General features: G+C 35.9%; 1 protein-coding gene across 1 annotated transcript; it reads right to left on the reverse strand.

The window, feature by feature from the left end:
• Nucleotides 1-542: 542 nt before the first annotated feature.
• On the reverse strand, nt 543-16,788 carry LOC105356917 (interleukin-31 receptor subunit alpha-like). Its single transcript, XM_011490273.3, has 14 exons — nt 16,397-16,788; nt 15,747-15,909; nt 14,183-14,364; nt 12,519-12,682; nt 12,129-12,294; nt 10,640-10,722; nt 10,165-10,381; nt 7,920-8,105; nt 7,737-7,835; nt 5,149-5,295; nt 4,757-4,888; nt 4,572-4,668; nt 4,402-4,477; nt 543-2,514 (listed from the first exon to the last, which is right to left on the reverse strand). The coding sequence occupies exons 1-14, from the start codon at nt 16,452-16,454 to the stop codon at nt 1,831-1,833; spliced, it is 2,454 nt and encodes an 817-aa protein (XP_011488575.1). The 5' UTR covers nt 16,455-16,788; the 3' UTR covers nt 543-1,830.
• Between the last annotated feature and the right edge of the window lie 3,507 nt (nt 16,789-20,295).

Here is a 20,295-nt window from a genome sequence, read left to right on the forward strand (position 1 = left end):
TCTATTATAATTTAATGTATACATATATTAATTATTGTCAGTTAAGGTACAAACTTTCTGTAAAAAAATGATCTTTTAGAGGTTATAAATAGGTTCATCAAGCCTATACAGTCCCAAATTTCATTATAAATCAGAGGTAACATTGTTGCAGTTCCACAAAAGACCACTGGAGGCAGGTTGCAGAAGAGAGCAATTTCACATTTGATTCCAATGGAAATAAGTCTAACCCTGAGGATAAAGAGAGCATAAACCAAACATATGAACTTTCCCTAAGTACCGCATGTCTTTTTGGCTTAACCCCCTGCATGCCTGAATTTATTTCCGTTTATATAAAATAAAAATGTTTCAGTGTTTTCTCCTTTCGAGGTAAATTCAAATTAAATTCAAATTAATTTTATTTATATAGCACCTTTAGAGCACCTTGAGGTAATGCTAAATTAAGTGGAGTTCTGGATTTAATGGTGGCCTTCATTGTGAATTAGTAACATGGGGCAATAAGGGGTTAAAATGCTGAACTATGACCAAATAAAATCTACAAGAAGGGAAAAAACAGCCAGCCCCCACACTGCACACATTCACCAGAATCTTTTATTCATTGTAAAATAAGCTAATAATTCAAATCAACTGTTTTACATTCACAGAAAAAACTCAAAATAAAATAAACAAACCCCAAACCACCAAAAATAAATCAATAGGAGAGTCAATCAGTATAACCATCAACTCTGTCATAAAAAGGAAATTTACCCAGGAATCCATAGCAATCTCAGCTATGGATACAACATTGCAACAACATAACCCTGAATAAAAACTTTAAACAGCTCAGACACAAACAAAAATGGGATGAGACATTTTTCCGTTAGTCCCCCCCAATTAAGTTAGCAGTAAATCTTCATGGTTAAACTAGCACAGAAATGATTTCAGTAAGGGCGGTGAGGTGAAGGTGCAAGCATGAGAATTAGTAACCCATTGTTTTATTGGATAAGTTCAAGTTCCATCATGTCCTGCTGTGGGCCCTGGCTGACAAAAACCTGATTTTCCCACACAAATTTGGCATTTGTACACACAGGAAACACACTAGATCTCTGAAGCAAAATCCAGATATGTTGCAAAATACACCCACCAAACAATTAAATAAAGTAATTATTTAATCCCTAATGTCACCCAGGATTTTCATTGCAATTTAATTATATTCCCTTGGTTTCAATGTTTAAAGTTGATTATTTGGCTTTCTTTTAGCAGATTGCTCAAATCAACTAAGGGCCAAAACATTTGAACTAATTCTCATTCACTGCATAGATATTTCCTGAAGTGTCCTTAGCAGTTACACATTCAAGTTTCTAACGTAATGTTTCACGCACAGACATCTCCAAAATATCTTCTCAGTTTATGAACACATTTCAGAACCTGTTTGTGGGTCATACACACACCATCCACAGCATGATTGTGCCACAAAGAAGTACAAATACATTTTTTTTCTCTTTCACTTAACAATGTGCTTGTCATTATTCTTTAAGGGAAATATGAACTTAAATATTGTTAATAAGTCTTGTCCTTATAGTGTAAACTCAGCTTTTAATGGGATACAAAAACGTTTTCTTCTCTCATGAGTTGTCATCCTGGTAAATTCGTCTTTGTGTTTTGACTGCTCCCTTTAAGGGTCGTTACAGCAAACCATTCTGTTTTTTTTTTTAGTTCTTTAGCTTTTTAAGAAGAACAGCTTTAAATGCAAAGCTTTGGTGCAGCTGAAATGTGTGACCATTTACTTTATGTTAAGTATTATTTCCCAAAGAAACCTTAAATCTTTGACAACATGGACATACTTATGAAAATTTAAGCTTCAAAAGGGACATAAGGATCATACTGTACAGTACAGCAAGTTAGATCCTCAAAAACAAGTGGGAAAAGAGGTGAAGGTGATGGCATAAAACCTTCAGAGGTGGATGAGTGGCTTTTGCTGGACTGGGGAGGAATCATCAGATTGTACCCACTGACTTCTGTGGAGGAATTTGGATAGACAGATAGGTGGCATTTCTCACAAAAGTCCCAAAAAGACATTGAGTGTTGGCGCTGCTCCACAAAAAGACTAAAGTTTCTGTCTTGGATTGACAGAGAAGAATTCAAGTTGGACGATTCAATGGCGCCATCTGATGGTAGTTTGAAGTAATCAACCGAACCAGGGGGAGGTTTGGAGGAAGAGAACTGGAAACTTGAGGGATGTAGAATGGATGTGGAAAAAGGATCGGAGGGTTGAGAGATGACGATGCTGGAATAAATGCAGGGGAGGAAGGAGGGGATTGGGTCTGAACCAGTCTGAGATGAGGTTGCCTTCCGGGAGAACTCCTCAGAATCTCTTAAAGGAGATAATGAAGGGCATGGGTTGTAGCGGTAAGTTTGGAGATTGCACAGATTTTGATAGTCGGGGTTCTTCTCAAGGTTCTGCTGCACGTCAACCAAAATCACATCAGAGAATATGAAGCTTTCATGTTTCTCTTGAACCATGAGAGGCTTTATACCCTAAAAAAGGAAGAAATTTATAATTAAAATTTTTGTTAAACTAAAATCAAACAAATAAGAAGTGTAACTATAAAGACCCACTGCGATCATGTATTGTAAAAGCGTTCCTGTGGTTTTTTAATTATGATTGTTTTGTTTTTAGTAAAAAAAAAGTTGTGTTGTTTTCTGGCACATTTTGCGCAGAGTGGCAGGAGTTCATCCGAAATTTTCCTTTATTGGCGCGGAGCAACCCCGCCCCCTCTTCCTGTCACCCATACCTGAGCTCTCTATTTACACTCTCTAACTTGCTTTTAGCCCCTGCCACCCCCGACCTAACATTAGCTGATCAGCAACTTTGGAGCTATCTAGCTGTACAGATTTGCCAGATGGCAGTTGGACAAGGAAAACCAAGACCAACGTACATGGATCTAGTCGTCTACGAGCGAATGCATCAGAATGGAACAGCACAGGGAGCTTGTGGTCCGCCAAAATACACTCTTTTTCAAATGTTTTTTTTTCTGTTTGCTGTTGATTCACAGCGATTTCACTGACGAAGTACTCAGAAATGCAATTTCACTTTAACCATCTCATTGCTCTTTTGCACTATTTAGATTGCTGTTATTCTTCTTATTATAAATGTTATTTTACAAGCTGCCTGCACTGTGGGGCGAGAGGAGAGTAATTTCCTCTGTGCCGTGTGTCATGTGTATGCAGCATATTTGACAATAAAGCTGACTCTGACTTTGACTTTAAGCCTAATTGTCCTTTTATTTGTTCTCCATCATCAGAAAAATGCCACAAGAACACATAAAAAACACCAACAAAATAGTTTTGATCAGAGTGGGTCTTTAATCAGATTAATAGAAGCTTGTTTTCACTCAGTCTTTGAAGAAAAACAGAGCAATTATTTTTTTGACTGCCCTTTTCCGAATCTTTTAGTGAGGCCCAGCGTAAAGGGTGACTGTGGATCAGATGTGCTGCAGCCATCTACCAACCAAAGGGTTAGAGGTTTTATTTCCTGGACATGCGATCACACGTCAAAGTGTCCTCAGCCAAGTCTGAACCTTTAGTTGCCTAAAATGGATTTGGTAAGGGTGTGAATTTGTGTGAGTGAATGCGGATAAGAAGCAGTTTAAAGGCATCTGGATTAGATACTACATGCAGTGTTCTAAGTTTTATTTAAATTTTTTTTGGGAGGTTTCTGTAAAGGAATTGTTGTGTTTATCTACAAAAAAAACTGGGTAAATTTATTGTTTTCTTTTTGATTTCAGTCTAGAAAGTGGTTTCCTAACATCATTTTGGTCAAATTACATAAACCTTCCTGCTTTTGTTGATTATAAATGGGATGCTTCCATAAGAAGATCTGTTTTATTCATATTTTAAAATGTATTTTTTTTTTAGTAGCACAAGATGATTTTTTCTGGGACCACAGGAGCAGTTTTGGATTTTCCATTATTTATTATTAAGGACATCTCACACATGAGCCGATTTTGGGCAAATGATGCACCTCTGTGGGCTTTTGCAGTATGAAAGAGCAGCTCATCTGCAAACATTTCTAGAACCATAAAGCCACCCGTAAAACTTTCATCCCCCTTAACAATACAATTTCATAAAAGGGTTGCATTTATTGAAAAAGGCAACTTTTTCACTTTTTTGCACTGTAGGAAAAAAAATACATTTGTGCTTGCTAGTGGCGAGTTTTGGTTAAGCTTTTGGCTTTGTGATCATTTTTTTCTTCTTTTATAAACTTGTATTTGTTTTGGGTCCATCAAAAAGGAAGTTAAAAGCAAAACATTTCTACTGATTTACAAAACCCAGTTTTAAAGACTAAAAATGCTTGACATTTATAGAAAAAGGCCAGACATGCAAAAGGGCAGACACTATAGGAAAGAAAATAACTTGTGTTACCTCTAGATTAGTTTTAGGAGCATAGCTTGACAGGCTGCTGTTGGATGGATCAGGAATGTGCAGCTTCTCTTTCATTCTAAAAAAGTAAAAAAAGATCAAGATAAAACAAAGAAATCTTTAAAAGAATTACATTGTTTCTTAAAATGCTGCAAAAGCTGAAGAGGTCTTACATGTTTCTTGGTACCAAGGCTGCAATCAGAATCAGCCCCAGTGAAATCACCAGCAGTGGAACAACCATCATCATGACTAAGGCTAATTCTTCAGAGTCTAAACACACACAAAAATCATATGAAGATATAGAAATTAGAAGTTTTTAATGCTTAGTTTAGCCTGAGAGAGTGTGTTTTTTCTTTACCAATGTACACATTCACTTTGTTCCCAGCTGGTCCAGGACCGGCCAGAGTGTTGGCCTGCATGAAGATGTCGTAATTACCGGGCGACAAATTCTCCAAACTGTAGTGTTGAACATGGTGAGGAATCACAACACCTGATTAAACACAGAATAATTTGTGTGAATAAAGATGCATGGATGAAAGTGAAAAAAAAAATCCATTCAGATTTCTTCCTCGTGCCAAAAAAATGTTTCTCTTTCACCTGAAGCCAAATATGATAGTTGCATTAAGGGTTAAAGCCCGTTATTTTTTGTTCCAAAAAACTAAACCCAACTGTTCCCGGATTTAAGTGACTGTTTTAAACATGTCCCAGCAACGGTTTTCTCTGCAGTGCATCTGCAGGCGTGTCACTCACTCTTTGCTAATTCATTTCTGGTTGAGTAGAAAATGATATAGTTGCTAAGGAAACCATGAAGCTCCTCCACAGGAACCGGAGTCCAGCTGAGTCCCACCGAGCTGCCAGAGATACGCTGTACTTTGATACTGGGACCTGCTGAGGGCGCTGTGGATACAAACAGATTTGTTAAATTTCTAATTCAGGGCTTTTGATAAAAGCTTTCAAACATTTTTTATTTTATTTTTTTGCTGTTGTGAACAAAGATCATCTACTTTATTTGGATCAAGCATTTTGAAAGGGGAAAGGACCCCTGCGGGAATATAAACCCAGGAATCTCCTTGCTGAGAGGTGGCTAGGTCAATCCAATCATCACCGCTCCACAGCTCTAAATTTCACAAAAAGAGTTCAATGGATTCCTAACAGAACCCAATGTGACCACAGACTTTAAAAGCTGAAGAAACAAACAGAGATATCACTTTACAAAAATAACAAATGTATTTAAAATCTTCTTGTCCTCTTCAAAATAAAATGCAGCATTTTATAATTTATTTGAGATTTTAGGGTGAACTTTTAACCTTCTGAACTTAAGTTTTAACATTAAAATATTACATTTTGTTGGTTTACTGACTTTCAAACATTGAAGAGCAACAGCTTCATTTACCTACAGTTAGAATCACACTGTTTAAATAAAAAAAAAACACAGAACAGTCAGAAATCCAAATAAAAAAGCCTTTCCCTTCAAAAAATTTTCAGTAACTTGAAGGAGTTTTTTCCCCGCCCATCCTCAAACATAAATAAATGGAAACTATCGGGACTCATTTTATCTTAGTTTATTTTTAGAAAATAGGAAAAAAGTCTTCATTCCTTTTGATGTTAATAAAAGCACATAAATAAAACCTAATTCATAATATATAGAGTACTTTATTAATCCCAAAGGAATTTACAAGTCCATCCATTGCTCCAAATATACACAATATATTAAATATGAGGATCATAAAATGATATTAAAAATATTAATTATTAGCGGCTAGCACTGGACATTCTAAATGGGGATAAAAGTCACAGTGAAGGATTTGTGGAAAAAAATTTAAAGAAACATGACAAGATGTGTGACCTTGTGTGAATTAAGAGAAAATGAGTAGTTGCAAAATATTTATTTTGAAAATGAAACAAAATGAGTTTTATGATCAGCTGCTTATATATATTTTAAAGTAAACAAGTTGTTTGTCTGAAATTAAAATGGTGAAATAATTTATTTAAAGTACAAAGAGTAAAGAACCAACTTCAGATGTTTTCATAACTTTCAAAGCATGATCATGAAGCAAATGGCTGTTTTCCTTGTTGATTTCTGTTGAAGCAAATAATAGTGTCATTAGCATACTTTCAGCACCCTTTATATCCTTTATACCCTTTATATTCAGACAAAAAGGTTTAAATGGGTTTTACTTTAGGTTCCACTATCTGACAGCCTATCATAAATGAATTTGAAAAGTAAATTACAATTTTTATGTTCTGTTTATTTATATATGTTTTTCCTTTTGGTCTAAAAATAAAAAAATTCTGCAACCAGTTTAAATAATTAGAACAAGCCATTTTTTTGTCTAAAATCTTTAACAGAGGTCGTGTTTATAAAATCATTCAGATAACACATCTGTTCAGAATTTTATTTTTCCAAAGAAAGAGTTGGAAAGATTAAACAAAGGCCGCAAAATTTTGATACTGAAAATTTCCAGCTACTTTTCTATAGTAAAAAAATCAAGACCAGCTGTTTTTGGGAAATGTTGGTTATTAACTACAGTATTGCAATCAGACATTTGGTAATTGCTTTAAACAGTTTCACACATCTTTAAGTAAGAGTCATTCCTTTTTTCTCAAAAGTTAGTTTCCCTTACATAAATTTATTACTAATATTTACGCAAAAGCAAAAAACAGGACGGCTTTATAAATAACAATTTATTTTAGCTACGCATTCAGTCCCTTTTTTTCATTCAAAATGAATTATAGTGATCTGCTTTTGGATCTCTAACGACTTCAAACAGTTGTAAACTGTTGTCACTTGTAAATCTTTTGTAAAAGAAACTGATCCGGTTTCTTGGTGACTCATTGGAAGCAAGATCCCACATGCCTCCAGTATCTTCTGGACAGCAGTTTTGACAGTTTTAATACATCTTTATATTCAATAAAATCTAAAAAACAAAACAAAAAAACAACAGAATTCACTCTGTGAACCTTAACATCATTATTCATGGCAATTTGGAAAAATCAGAAGCAGTAACAGAAAAAAAATGCTATTATGTTATCGAAATAACTCATGTTTGGATTAAAAAACAGGAGCTTTGGAATTGAACTGAAGTGCTGCTGGCTTTAAGAAACATGTACCCATCCAAATACTTCAAAAAATGAATGATCGTGCTTGAGTGGCAAAAGGAATGTCAAGAGTTAAATTTCTCAAACTTATTGCAATTTGAGTTATATCGTTTAAATATGTTTTACGTTTTGGTTTGTTTGTTGAGATTCCTCTCATTTATTATTCTTTGTTCATTATAGTTAAAGCCATAAAGTTAAAACTTTTTACTGCTGCAAAGTTTGCAGTGCAGATCACTTACTTCCTTCTCTCGTGTAAACGTACTGCGTTTTGTTTTCCCCGACTTGCTCTCCATAAAGAATTTTGACAGAAACAGCATAACGCTCCAACGGTTTTAACCCTAAAATGACATGACATACAGTCTTTTATTGCTGATAGATAAATGACTTTAAAATGTTATGTTTGAGCTGCAGCAAATGCTCACCTGTGATGACATGTTTTGCAACAGAATTGTTCAGCTTCTTCCAGGGGAGGCTTCCCATTCCCTCTCTGACAGCAAACCATTCCACGACAAAACCACTCACTCTGTGATTAAGAGGGGACACCCAGTGAACCTCTAAGCTGATGTCACTCAGGGACCTTACAGAGATCTGGTTTGGGGGAGGAAGCTCTGAGGACACAGAGGGAGAAAAACAACAAACTCAGCAACTGAGCCAGTCACGCAGTTGGAGATCTGTGCTGTGTTTAAAAACTTTTCTTGAGGGTTTTTAAAAATGTTATCCCTGCTCATAGGGCTGGTCTCCATCTACCCCAACTCATTTTTGTGTTTTTGGTGTTTTTAACGTGTACTTGTAGCTTTTTTCTGATGATTGAGGACATATATGAAGAATATTTGGATTAGAATTGCATTACTGAGTATTTCTTTGTTCTAATTGTTGTGATACAGAAGCAGATGACAAAATGTCATTGGAAAAAGCTTGTAGGTGTGACGTAGAATCTACCACACCAACCACAAGCTGTTTTTATTCAATGGCTTTCCTCTGCAGAACAGATTTATGATGTTTGAAGCAACTGGCTATCAAGTCAGAGTTGGAGGGTGTTAAGCATCCGTTCACTTTTTTATCCACTGGCATGGAGACAAGAACAGTAAGGACGGTGGCTCGTCTCGTCATTACAGCAATGACCTAAACACCCCCAAATCTGACTTGATCCGATTAGCAAGTTAAACATTTCTGTTCCCCCCTGAGTGTCTACCAGGCCGACTGTTTGTGCTCCAGGCTCTGCAGTACAAAGTCATCACTTCTGTTGCACCTCCTGACTCTATTGTCCTAAATACAAGACCACACTGTCTATCATCCAGACACAATTTTGATGGAACTCTCTGGTTATTGAGCAATATATTGATACCTGTATTAGTTGTGACTGAGCTTCCACCCAACAATCATCTGGGTTACTGGATTGCCTCCTCCAGTCAAGGAGACTCAGGAGATCATCCTTCAATAAGTTTTTAGATTTCATGGAGTGTAAAGAGATGCTGTGTCAGAGAGAGGGCCTCTGGCTCTGTTACATGTTGGGGTTACTGTCTGTTTGTCAACAGCACTTCAACTACAGTTGAACAACCAGTTGAAGAGACTCAACCAACAGTTATACAACAGCGTATGTCTGCTTCCTTAGGACCCATCATTTGATTTGAAATGATTTGATTTGAAATGGTTTATTTCAAGCAATTAAGTAGAAATAATACACAACAGCAATATAATCATCAGTTATACATTCATACAGTAACTAATCAAACTTAGGATAATTAGACATATTAATAAATATTGCTTGAAAGGGAGTGGAAGGAAGCGAACTTATATAATCCCACCCCGTTATACTATAACCATTTTATTACATGATTTATCAATATCAATATCATCATGGTCATGTGAGGTAGTGTTAGGTGAATATGCATGGAATACTTTGACATATTCTGCCACAAGAGTTTTGCTTTTTGAAGTGGTCTTTGCTTCCAAGTAGTTTGGTCTTTGAGCTATCTTCTCAACCACGACTTCTGTCTCCATTGGGGCAGGAGTAAGATTTGTCAGGTCCTGCTCTTGATCATTAAGTTGCAGATGCCTCTCTCAGAGTGCTCTGCAGGAAGCTAGATTCCTGTTTTCCATTTTGAAGAGCATCAATTTCTATTAGTGCATCCTACGTTCCGTGTCTGCAAGTTAAGGACCCACTCCGATGAAAAACGTCTTTTTGATGTTTTTACATGTTCTTGCATTTATCTCATGATGGAGGGCATACAGTACAGAACAAAAGTTTGGAAGTCATCCATATTGTTCAACCAAGTTTTAAGCTCAGTAGAGCTGCAGGAAAACTACTTTTCTGACTATTTTTTCCCTGTTCTCACCAGAAGCACTTACCTGCCTCCTCTATCTTACAGTCACCAGAAGATTGACTCATGTCAGTGTGTCTTCAGCTGCTGCTGCTGAATGCTTTGTTCAACTTCTTTAAGTTTTAATTAAAAATCTCAAAAACATCCCACTACTAAGTTTGAGCCTTTCTGGGTTGTGCATTCTTCATCTGCACTACACAAACTTGAACTAAATGATGAATACAAAGACAACAGCTAACCAGCAATCTCTTACCCGAGGACATGGGAAATATGTGCAAATATTTACAAGTCGTAATGCATTAATAATCTCTGACTCTGCATGCACAACTGTGCAGGTTATCCTTACCTGTTTCAGAGGAGTCGAAGAGCCAGATTCGAGCTTCTGGAGATGTCCCTGCAGAGTTGGTGGCTGTGAGAGAGCAGGAGCAACGTCCGACAGGAAGATACAAGCTGCAGGATGTTTTGGGAGGGTTTAGGTCTTTGCAGCTCCCATAATCGCTCAAGTTCTGCATACCCTCTGACTGACAAGTCACATTGTAGAAAAGAACGAAGGCAGGCAGGGGCTAAAAATCAAAAGAGAAAGAGGTCAAAATGAGTTGCAGTGGAATAAAATGGATTTTTAAATTATCCTTTAAATTATAGATGTTATTTTTTCGTATCTTTGCTCCTTTGCCAAATAAAACCAAATACATGGAATGAACAAAGCATAAAAAGACATTTGGAAAGGTTTGTTGAAAGAGTGATGAATACTAAGAGATTTTTAGCGCAAAGATTAAAGTCAGATAATACAAAGCACATAAATTTCTGTTTCAGATGTTCACCTCCCAGAGCAGATCAACCAGTCTCAGTCCATTCCCATCAGTGTCCTTTACTTGCCTCCAGAAAACAAGTTCTGTGGAAGGAGCTGGGAGAAGACAGAAAGAGGAACAAAGAAAAACAAACAAATCTAAACACGCTTGGAACAAAATGTCAAGTACCGCTAGGGGGCAAAATCTCATATTGGGGTTAAAGTCCCATTAGTTGTCACACATGTGTGTCTGTGAATGTTTTTCTTTGTATTCAACGCATCCCCTAAGGAGAGCTGAAGTCACACCTGCATCTGGGAACCTTTTAACGGTTTAACCCGCCACTTCACCTACTGATGTGAAGTGTGAGGCAGGTAGGCTTCAGGCCCCAACTTTAATATCTTTGGTATGACCCCATCCGTGAGTTTGAACCCATAATCTCTCAATCTAGGAGGGGGACGCCATCCATTATCTGCTAAACTGATAAATCAAAGACTCTCAACAACTCCTGACAATGAAATATTATATACACTATGATAACCACAGACAAAGGGAATAAGTCTGGAATATCGATGGATCTTCTTAAAACTCTTTTCTTTAAGGCCAAATGAGATGGCATCTTCTGATCAAAAACTATTTTCCCAGATTAAGATTACGTTTGGCAACACTCTTGACTTTGTGCTGTTTATGCTGTCTCATTCTTTTCCTCTAGATCCTTATCAAAATGTATAAAGGCCAGAGATCAAGCAACGGAAAAATGTCGTGACCAGAATCAACTATGATTCAGCACGGTAGGATATGCTGCAGACGAATCCTTCACCTAAATAAACTCATTTTAAACCCATTCAGAAAAGCAAAATGAAAGACAAAGAATCCTTTTTGTGTTCCTATTATGAAAAGCAAGCTACAATTTCCTGTTAAGCAGGCATTTGACTAAGATGAAAGCCATGTCTGTGTTAGTCAGCACTGGCACGGTGCGTATCTGTTGTACTGTAAATTTGCTATTAAAATAAGATGATACATAACATTCTGGAATCTAACAACACAGATGGAGGATGGGGATTATTGTAGAAAAATCGATTGCAAAACTTCATTCACCCTTATAGCTCACAGATTTGTTTCTGTAGTTCTTCCTTCTACACACATCAAGCTTAGGTCAAGTTTAATCGAAGTGGGTCTTTAAAGTGCTGAAATAAAGTTACAATCATCATCATGGAAAACCATTTTACCAAGAAAAACCCAAACAGGTGACACTTATGGTGCTGGATGTTAATCCATTAACATTTTAAATGCAGAAATATATTTACTTCAAAATAAAATAAACCTGCCAGGAATGAGTGGGATCTGTAAAAGGCTTGTTAGTGTTTTTACAGATGCTGTAGTAACTGCATGTGATTAAGGAGGTGACACATTTTTCACTCAAGGACAAACAGGTTTGCATTTAGCCCTCTTGTGATTACATTAATTGTAGTAGCACACTCTAGTTTTAATAACCAGTAGCATTTACTTCTCTGTTTCTGCTCACCATCTGGTGCTGTTCTCCCATCAAGTGGATTGCTCCAGGAGCTCCATGGGCTTTCGGGGCCTAAATATCTGTGTCGGAGCCGTATGGTGTATGAGGTGTCCGGTCTAAAGAGGCAAAATCGGCTCTTAGTGTCTCTCACATTTACATCTCTGACCTGAACGGCCTGCTGTACAGGAGACAGGATTAAGAGAATTAATCTTGGATTTCAAAAAAAAAAGTTCTTCTCTATTTTAAATATTAATTGTAAAAGAAAAAACCCTGAAAAACTGGAATTTTTTTTGCAGTCATTCATTTAATTGGCTGGAAAAGGCTTGTAGCATTAAATCACTATTAAATATGTACACTGTTATTTTTTTCCTTTATTCTGTGGAATATTTAAATGTGACTCACCTCTCCCTTTGCGGTGAACTCTAATTGGGAATTCAGATCCCCTTTTTTGATTTCGCTCCGGGACACATGAAATTGACTGAGTATGCGTTCCCAGCCTATAGTCAGGCATTCCGGTGATTCTGGGATTGGTTGTATACTTGTTAACGGTACCGCAGGCAAGCGCACTGAGTGACAAATGAGTGACAAACAGGTGAGACAACATTAACAACAATGTTAAGATGATGGATAACTCAAAAGTTATTAGTAAACACACACACACACACACACACATATATATGATATATATATATATATATATATATATATATATATATATATATATATATTCTTTCCTGGGAAAATATGAGATTATTTCATTATTATTTCATATTTCATTAGGTCAAACCCTACATAGAATAAATAATTTAAATGGAGCTGCTTGTAAGAAATGTCCTCATTGAGCACTGACTCTAGTTACTATAAATCTCCGTCCGTTACCTCAAGATGCCAACAGTTAAGAGTCTGATTTCACCTGTTTCTTCACCTGTAAGCATGGCTTCATATAGTAGATGGACTTAATGCTGAAAGGGTGTGGTAAATTAAAACCAAGGCTGGTCATTGTTGATGGAAATCTCAAATCAGAGAGAAATATGGAATAAGGTTCTGAACAATCAAATGTGAGCCTGCAGAGTATCTGACTAATATTATCTTATGCCAGACAAATGATGGTTAAATATCTTTTTTTAAATGTTTTTTTTTTTCTTGAGACTTTTAACCAGGCAGGGGTCTTCAACCTTCAGGACTTAAAAAAACATTCTGGTGGATTTCTAACAGACTACAATCCAGTAGGAACCACAAAGTCGTATTTCTCCCTTTAGAAAAATAGGACACTGATTTGTATTTATGTTAATGTTGTCATAAGAAATACAAATTAACTTTTTTTGGGGGGTAAAAATAAAACAAACATAAAGAGAAAAAAACATATATACATATAAATATATATTTTTCTACTATGAAATAGCTTACAAGTTTGGACTGAGGTTCACATGACTTCCTTTCAAAATAAGACGCCCTGTGTTACGCAGACCATCTCACTGCAGCAAATGTATCCATTTTTTTGTCGTTGGTGCACTTCAGCCACAAATTCCTAGACCTAACTAAAATTGATTACATTTGATCACTGATTTCTTTAAAAGATCTGCCTTTATGTTTGAAATCTGGTTGTACTTACTGACCTACAGCCATTTTTCTGTGATACACAACGTTCAAAAAACTGTCAAAAGGTTTTATTATGACTGAGATGAAATACGAAGCCTTGCCGCTTGATGAAATGTTGGAGTATTATGGGTACTGTAGTGAAGCCTCCTGGGGTAGTACGTATAGATAAAGTTTATTTTCTTTAAAAAGAGAGCCACGAGGGTGGGCCTCCGGTTGAAGACCCCTGCTTTAAACTATCAAGATAATAAAAACGGGGAATTGGGAGCAGCATAAGCCCGCTAATAAGCTTGTTTTTCACAAGCATGACACTGATTAGAGAAACATAATAAAAAGAGGATAAAAAGACTAAAGTCTTTTTTCAGTTCTCATTCAAAACGTAGTGCCTTTTATTTATTTGTTTATTTTTTCTTTTATTACTGATTACTATTGCTGGGATTGTGAAATTTGAGCGTCTTCAACAGCCTCACCTTCTATTCTACCGAGCTGGCACCGAGGTTTTGATGAAACGTTCTGGCCTTCCATGTGGGCTATGACACGGATGGAGTAGTTCAGCGATACCGTTGAGGAGTGAATTCCGGTGGTGCAGTTGGTGCTGGAGGTGGTGCAGGTGAACGTGGTTATAGGGTTGTCTGTTGCTGGCACAGACGAACTGATCCCCAGAAAGACACAAACAAATTCTGCGTGAGGCTCGAAGTACTATAAAAACCCAAGAAAACATGCCTGCTGAGAAGATCCTTGTTAGAGATTTCTGTGCACGGGGACACGTGCCAGACAAACAATCAAACCCACAACAGATTAGCAATTGATCCAGTTTAGAGATAAAGGCAATACTTTCTCATTTGGGCTACAGAGGGCCACATAATATTTTGTTCAAGAAAAACAGGAAATAAAAAGTGGCAGACTTGCAACATTACTATCAAAGTTTCGCACGAACATAAGATTTAAAGTGATAGCAAATCCTAATGTTAGCTTTTAAATGCAAAGTCAGCCTTTAGGTGCTAAAGCACACATGCTGTACCTTAGAGGAAATGCATGAAAAGGCCTTTGCTTATCTAAGGCAGACGGAGCATGCCATGTATGTTCAATATCAGGGTACATCAAAGATGATATAACAAGTTGTTTTTTGTCTCCGCAGCCGCTACAACAAGGTTTTCTTCTCAGCAGAATTTCTAAGATGACTTTTGCTGTTTTCATAACCTTTTTTTCTTAAATAGGTGTTTGTCAGTTATGAAAAATGCACTCAAAGTTTACAGAGAAAACCAACGTGAAGTTTCTCAAAAGAGAGCAACCCTTAGGTGAAATTTGTCAACCAAACAGAAATAGTAATTACTGGTTACAAGGCTGCAGCGCTTTGACAAATGTTTTCTGGGTAGCTGAACACCATCAAGTGTCTTAACTGTTTTAGGATCGGCAGCAACTGTTTGGTGAAGTGAGGAAACTGGGTATCTAGACTTAAATAAAGAAAAACCTGGTCAGAAAAATGTAATAAACACATTTATCATTTAGAATATTTTTACATTTCCTTTTAATTCCTTTCCAAGGACAATAACAGCAAAAAAGATTTATTTATTTACATTTAAAAGTCAATTGATTAAATAATATTAATCTGAATAAATCATTATGTTTGTTTGTGTCATATATATGATTTAATGTTTTAATTCTAAGACAACTATATGGTTTCTTAATGAAAGGATGGAAAACAGATTTTTTTAGTAGCTTGTTGCTGTTATTATGTAACACATTACTTTAAATAGTAACAGTGGGAAGTTGCTATAAAGTAGACAGCTTTGTAAAAACAAAAGGAAATCGGCCAAAATAAATATGTGGGCCATGAATAATAATGCAAACGAATAATGCACATGTGTTTCTTGAAGTCAAAGAGGGTGTAAAACCCTTTTCTATCCCAATAAACAGGAAACACAATAAACAGGAACACCTACGGTAATTTTAAAAGGGAGAACTGTTAGAGAACTGTTAGATATACATATATGTTTATATATATTCTGAATACTGTATAATATATACACTCACCAATCGTTTGTCCTCTTAACCTTCAGAGTGTAGGTTTTTGCAGGCACGTCTCCGGGGTCCCAGAAGCAAGTGACATTGCTGCGATCCACAAACACACAGCGGCTCAGCCGTAAGGGTTGGGGTGAGGTCTTGGATGTAGGAAGGATGATAGCTGAAGCCTGAACTGAGGGTGCAAAGAGGACAACTGCTTTGTTATCTTGCAACATTAATCAAATGTTTAAAATTAGCCAGGAATAGTCACCAATAAATATAACTGAGGAAACGAAAACTTTCTATTGAACTCCTCTAAATTGTACTTTAGTGAGGTTACCCAGATTTGTTCTAAATTTTTTGTGTTAACTATTTGTTAATGGCAGTTTACCTTCGGGTTTTAGCTCAAATTCAGGCATGACAAGACAAGAAAAGCGCGGCAAAAAAGCACCCACAGGTTGGTTGAGTTTGCCACAGGGTGAATTGCTACATAAAGCTTAAATTGTGTTTTCTTTGTGATTTAGAATTTTTTTTTGATCCATTTGGATAGCATTTTATTTAAAAAAACATTTTTGCATGGATTCCAGGGAGGAAATGCATACTTAAAACTTATGTAAGACGTTATTTTGGAAATTGTTTCATGGAACTGAAAACAAAACCAATAGGGTAGAGGATTTTACCAGGAGAGAAGCTCAGCAGAAGCATTAGCACTATGGCAGGACTGCCCTCCATGATCATTCACTGCTCTCAGCAAACTGCTTCCATAAATCCTGCGGCTCACTGGTTCTTCAAGCAACAGCCCTGAAAAAAATCAAAAAAGGTCTAACAATGATGCAATAATGCCGAAAGAAAATTGCTTCGAGTCTTCACGGGTATTCTTACTGTCAACATCTTGACTGCAACACACCTCTTTCCCAGTACAAAATGAGGGATTACACAACTTTTGATCTATCCGAATTCAGAGAATGTTTGGGATTTTCCTCTAGGCTAAGCACAGCTTCTTCAGCTCAGTTTTTACAAGCTTTACTTTTTGTTTTTTATTACATCAATCACTTTTCAGTGTCATTTTTGTCTAATCCTGTAGTAAGGAATTGGACGGGGGGGTTTTAATCCACCAAATGGTTCCCGAGTGTGGCTTTGTCTGCAGCTCACCGCTCCCCTAGAAGATGAGTCTAATGCGGAGAACAAATTTCACACAGCTAGGTGTGTGACAGCTGATGGTACGTTAACTTTAACTTTATTTTAAATGCATGTGAAGGCTTTTTTTGTAGTTGTGTAGCTTCAGGAACATAATTTATAAACTAATAAATTAAAAAAGGGCATCAACTTGTTTGGTGCACAAAGACTGGTCCCTGAAGAAAAAGAAAAACAGGATGAAATTTGATGAATCCAATATACATGCTGCACTGGAGGGAACAATGGCTTTGTAATGCCTACATTGCACATGTGGGGGCAGTATTATGATCCAGGGTTGCTGTAGTGTACATGTTTTCCAAATAACCTACCATTTGCTTCTTATTAGCAAAGAATACCTGTCCCAGATAAACAGCAATATGTTGGCCCTAGAGTTGTTGGAAAGAGTCTTAAAAGAAACAGTGCTGTGATCAATGACACACGGAGTAAGTATTATTTGAAGAAATTACCAGATTTCATACCTCATTGGATGCCGGTGTTACACATAAAAAGCTGTTTTGGATGTGATTAGTGCTAATTACAAGAGTTTCCTCTTGGGCAAGTATGGATTTCTATAATTTGAATGTTTGAAAACAGGCTGAGAGCCAGGAGTAAGTAGATGTTATGTTACTCCTTGTTCTCCTCTGTGGGGAAGCAGTATTGCAGTCAGTGACGCCAACAGACTGAACAAGCTGATCAGGAAGGCGGGTTCTGTCATTGGCTGCAAACAGGAAACTTTTGAAGCAGTGATGGAGAGGAGGTCACTAAACAAGATCTTATACATCATGAACAACCCAGACCATTCTCTCCACCCTGTTCTGGACAAACAGCGGAGCTCCTTCTCTAGGAGGCTCAGACAGCTCTGCTCCAAAAGTGCCCGGTACCAGAAATCCTTCATACCCAATGCAATAACCCTGTACAACAACTCACAATGCAAAAGATAACCTTTGCACATTTTTTATTATCTATTTATTTATTTTTTTCTATTTTGCAAATTTCTTTTGCACATCTTTTTACCTGCACTGTTCTGTAAATAGCTTTTTAAATTATACTACCTTGTTGTTTGCATTTATGCTACATTTTCTTTGAGTTGTTTGCATTTATGCAACATTTTCTTTGTTCTTGTTTTTTTATATATTATTCTTAGTCTTTTTTTTCCCCCTCTGCTGTCAGTTGCTATGGTGGCAAACAAATTGCCCACGTGTGAGATCAATAAAGTATTTTTGATTCTGATTATGGCAGGTGGAACTTTAAAGGGGATTATTAAAAGAACCACAGCATTAAATCTTTTTCACAGGTTCACACAACACACCAAATGACTCCAACAAACAAGACTACTGATTTCCTCTAAGTCACTTAACTACAAAAAAAAAGATTTAAAAAATATGATTTAAAAGAAAAAAAGGATTTTCGCTGTGAAAAAGGAAGATTAGCAGCACTCCAAAGACTACTACTGCCATTTGGGAACTAATCAAATATGTATAAAAAAAAATCCAAAAAACAAAATCACCCAAAATGTTGTAATAACTGCTGACAACTTTGTTAAAAAAATAAGTAAAACAATAAGAAAAAGATGTCTAATATCATTATAAAGATTAGCAGTATTTCGACTTGGATCTTGTGTGGACTTGTGTGAGATTTTGAAGACAAAGTTGTCTGATAAATGTTTAAAAGTGAAAATTGTTAGGAAATCCATTTTTATTCTCTTCATCATAATGAAATCATGGATCCCACTAAGAATAAATTAAATAAACCTTCTAATTTTGAGCCTTGCTGCCACTAGTGAGCTTGAAAACACAGGGAGGTGATCGTCAAAACTATGCATCTTCCCTTTAGAAAAGTTGCTCTCTTGCCTTAAGGTGTTGCACCACAGTATAGACGAATCTTTCCAGCCATACAAAGCTGATAATAGCTTAAATTTCGATTATTAAACTGTGCAGAAGATATGGATTCTGGTTTACAATGTAATTGTTCTTTTTACAGTGAAATATCAATTGAAAATGAATGATGGAATCAACGCTTTTCATCCCAGCTTCACTAGTCTTTCAAACTCCATAACGGTTCATATGTTTTTTAAGTATTGCAAATTCTTAAAACCTAAATAATACTAAGAAAAAAATACCAGCTCTTGCATTAATTCTTATTAAAAAGTATTAATGAAATGTATCAGTATATTCAGATAAAGAAATTGGACTCTATTTGTTCTTAAACTCTCTCAAAATTAAGAAAAACTGCAAATAATCCCAAAAGGGACAAATTTCAATTCTAAGCAAAAACAGCCTTTCTCATGTCTGCTTTGTTCCTGTAGACTGACCAAATTATTACTACAAGTGTTCTTGAATACGCCTTTGAAATGGGAAAAAGTATCTCCACTAAACTATTAAATCCGTTTGATTGTAATTTATAAATTTTCAAATCAATCTGGTTTTTAATTTAACTGGATTTGATTGATTTGTTAATTTTTTCAAATATATGGAACATTTTTTTATAACTAGTACCCTAAACGGAATAAAGATAAGACTTTAAGTAAAACAATTTTTAATTCTTACATTACATCTAACAGAAATTATGTTTTTGTGAGACAAAAACAAAAGAAAAATTTGAAAAACAAAAGATTTGATCAATTCATATAAGAGTTTCGGGCACTAATATACATTTTTGATTAATCTAGATTTTAGAGACAGACAAATTTGTAGAATAGTAATCTCAGGCTTAACTTTAAAGATCATTGAGTTTGGAAAAAAGTTAACTCTTGCAAAAATAGCAAGTTTATCCTTGTTAATATTAATGTTTGTTAAGGTAATGTTAATAAAGGTTGACAAAGGACAGAAAAAATGTCTTGATAATAGTAATTATGATAACACTTTAACATGGAGTCATGCTGAACCCACAAAAACAACAACCAATCAAATGTGTAAAAATATTTAATTACCTATGAATGAGTAATCCCATGAGGCCCTTACATGTTAGTTTAAGCTAAATCAATAGAAAGTTTCACTTTAAACATAAAAAAATACTAAATACGTTTAAAGATAAGCATCTAGTTTGCTCAGACTAGAGTGCAGAGCGTGAAAAGAAACCACAAAAAGATGAAGACAAAGATCAAGCTGAACGAGGTGTCTAGGGAAAAAAAGTTTCAAAATTACTTAAACTGTTGATGCATGTTCAGAAAATGTATAAACTAATGTTTTTAAATTTTTTTATAGATTTTAAATCTTTAAAAATAGTTCCAATTAAGCAATTGATTGCCCTGGGCCCCCAATGTTCCAGAAAACTCAATGAACAGATTTTACAACTCAGTTAGACATGCAAGACAGAACTCAAGGAATAACGGGAAAATCTGTTAAATGTGCCAGGATACTAATATTTCATAGAAAAATGTCTCGGCTCTCTAATTAGGTTTTTA

This window comes from Oryzias latipes, chromosome 22, assembly GCF_002234675.1.
Source record: "Oryzias latipes chromosome 22, ASM223467v1".
Classification (NCBI taxonomy): domain Eukaryota; kingdom Metazoa; phylum Chordata; class Actinopteri; order Beloniformes; family Adrianichthyidae; genus Oryzias; species Oryzias latipes.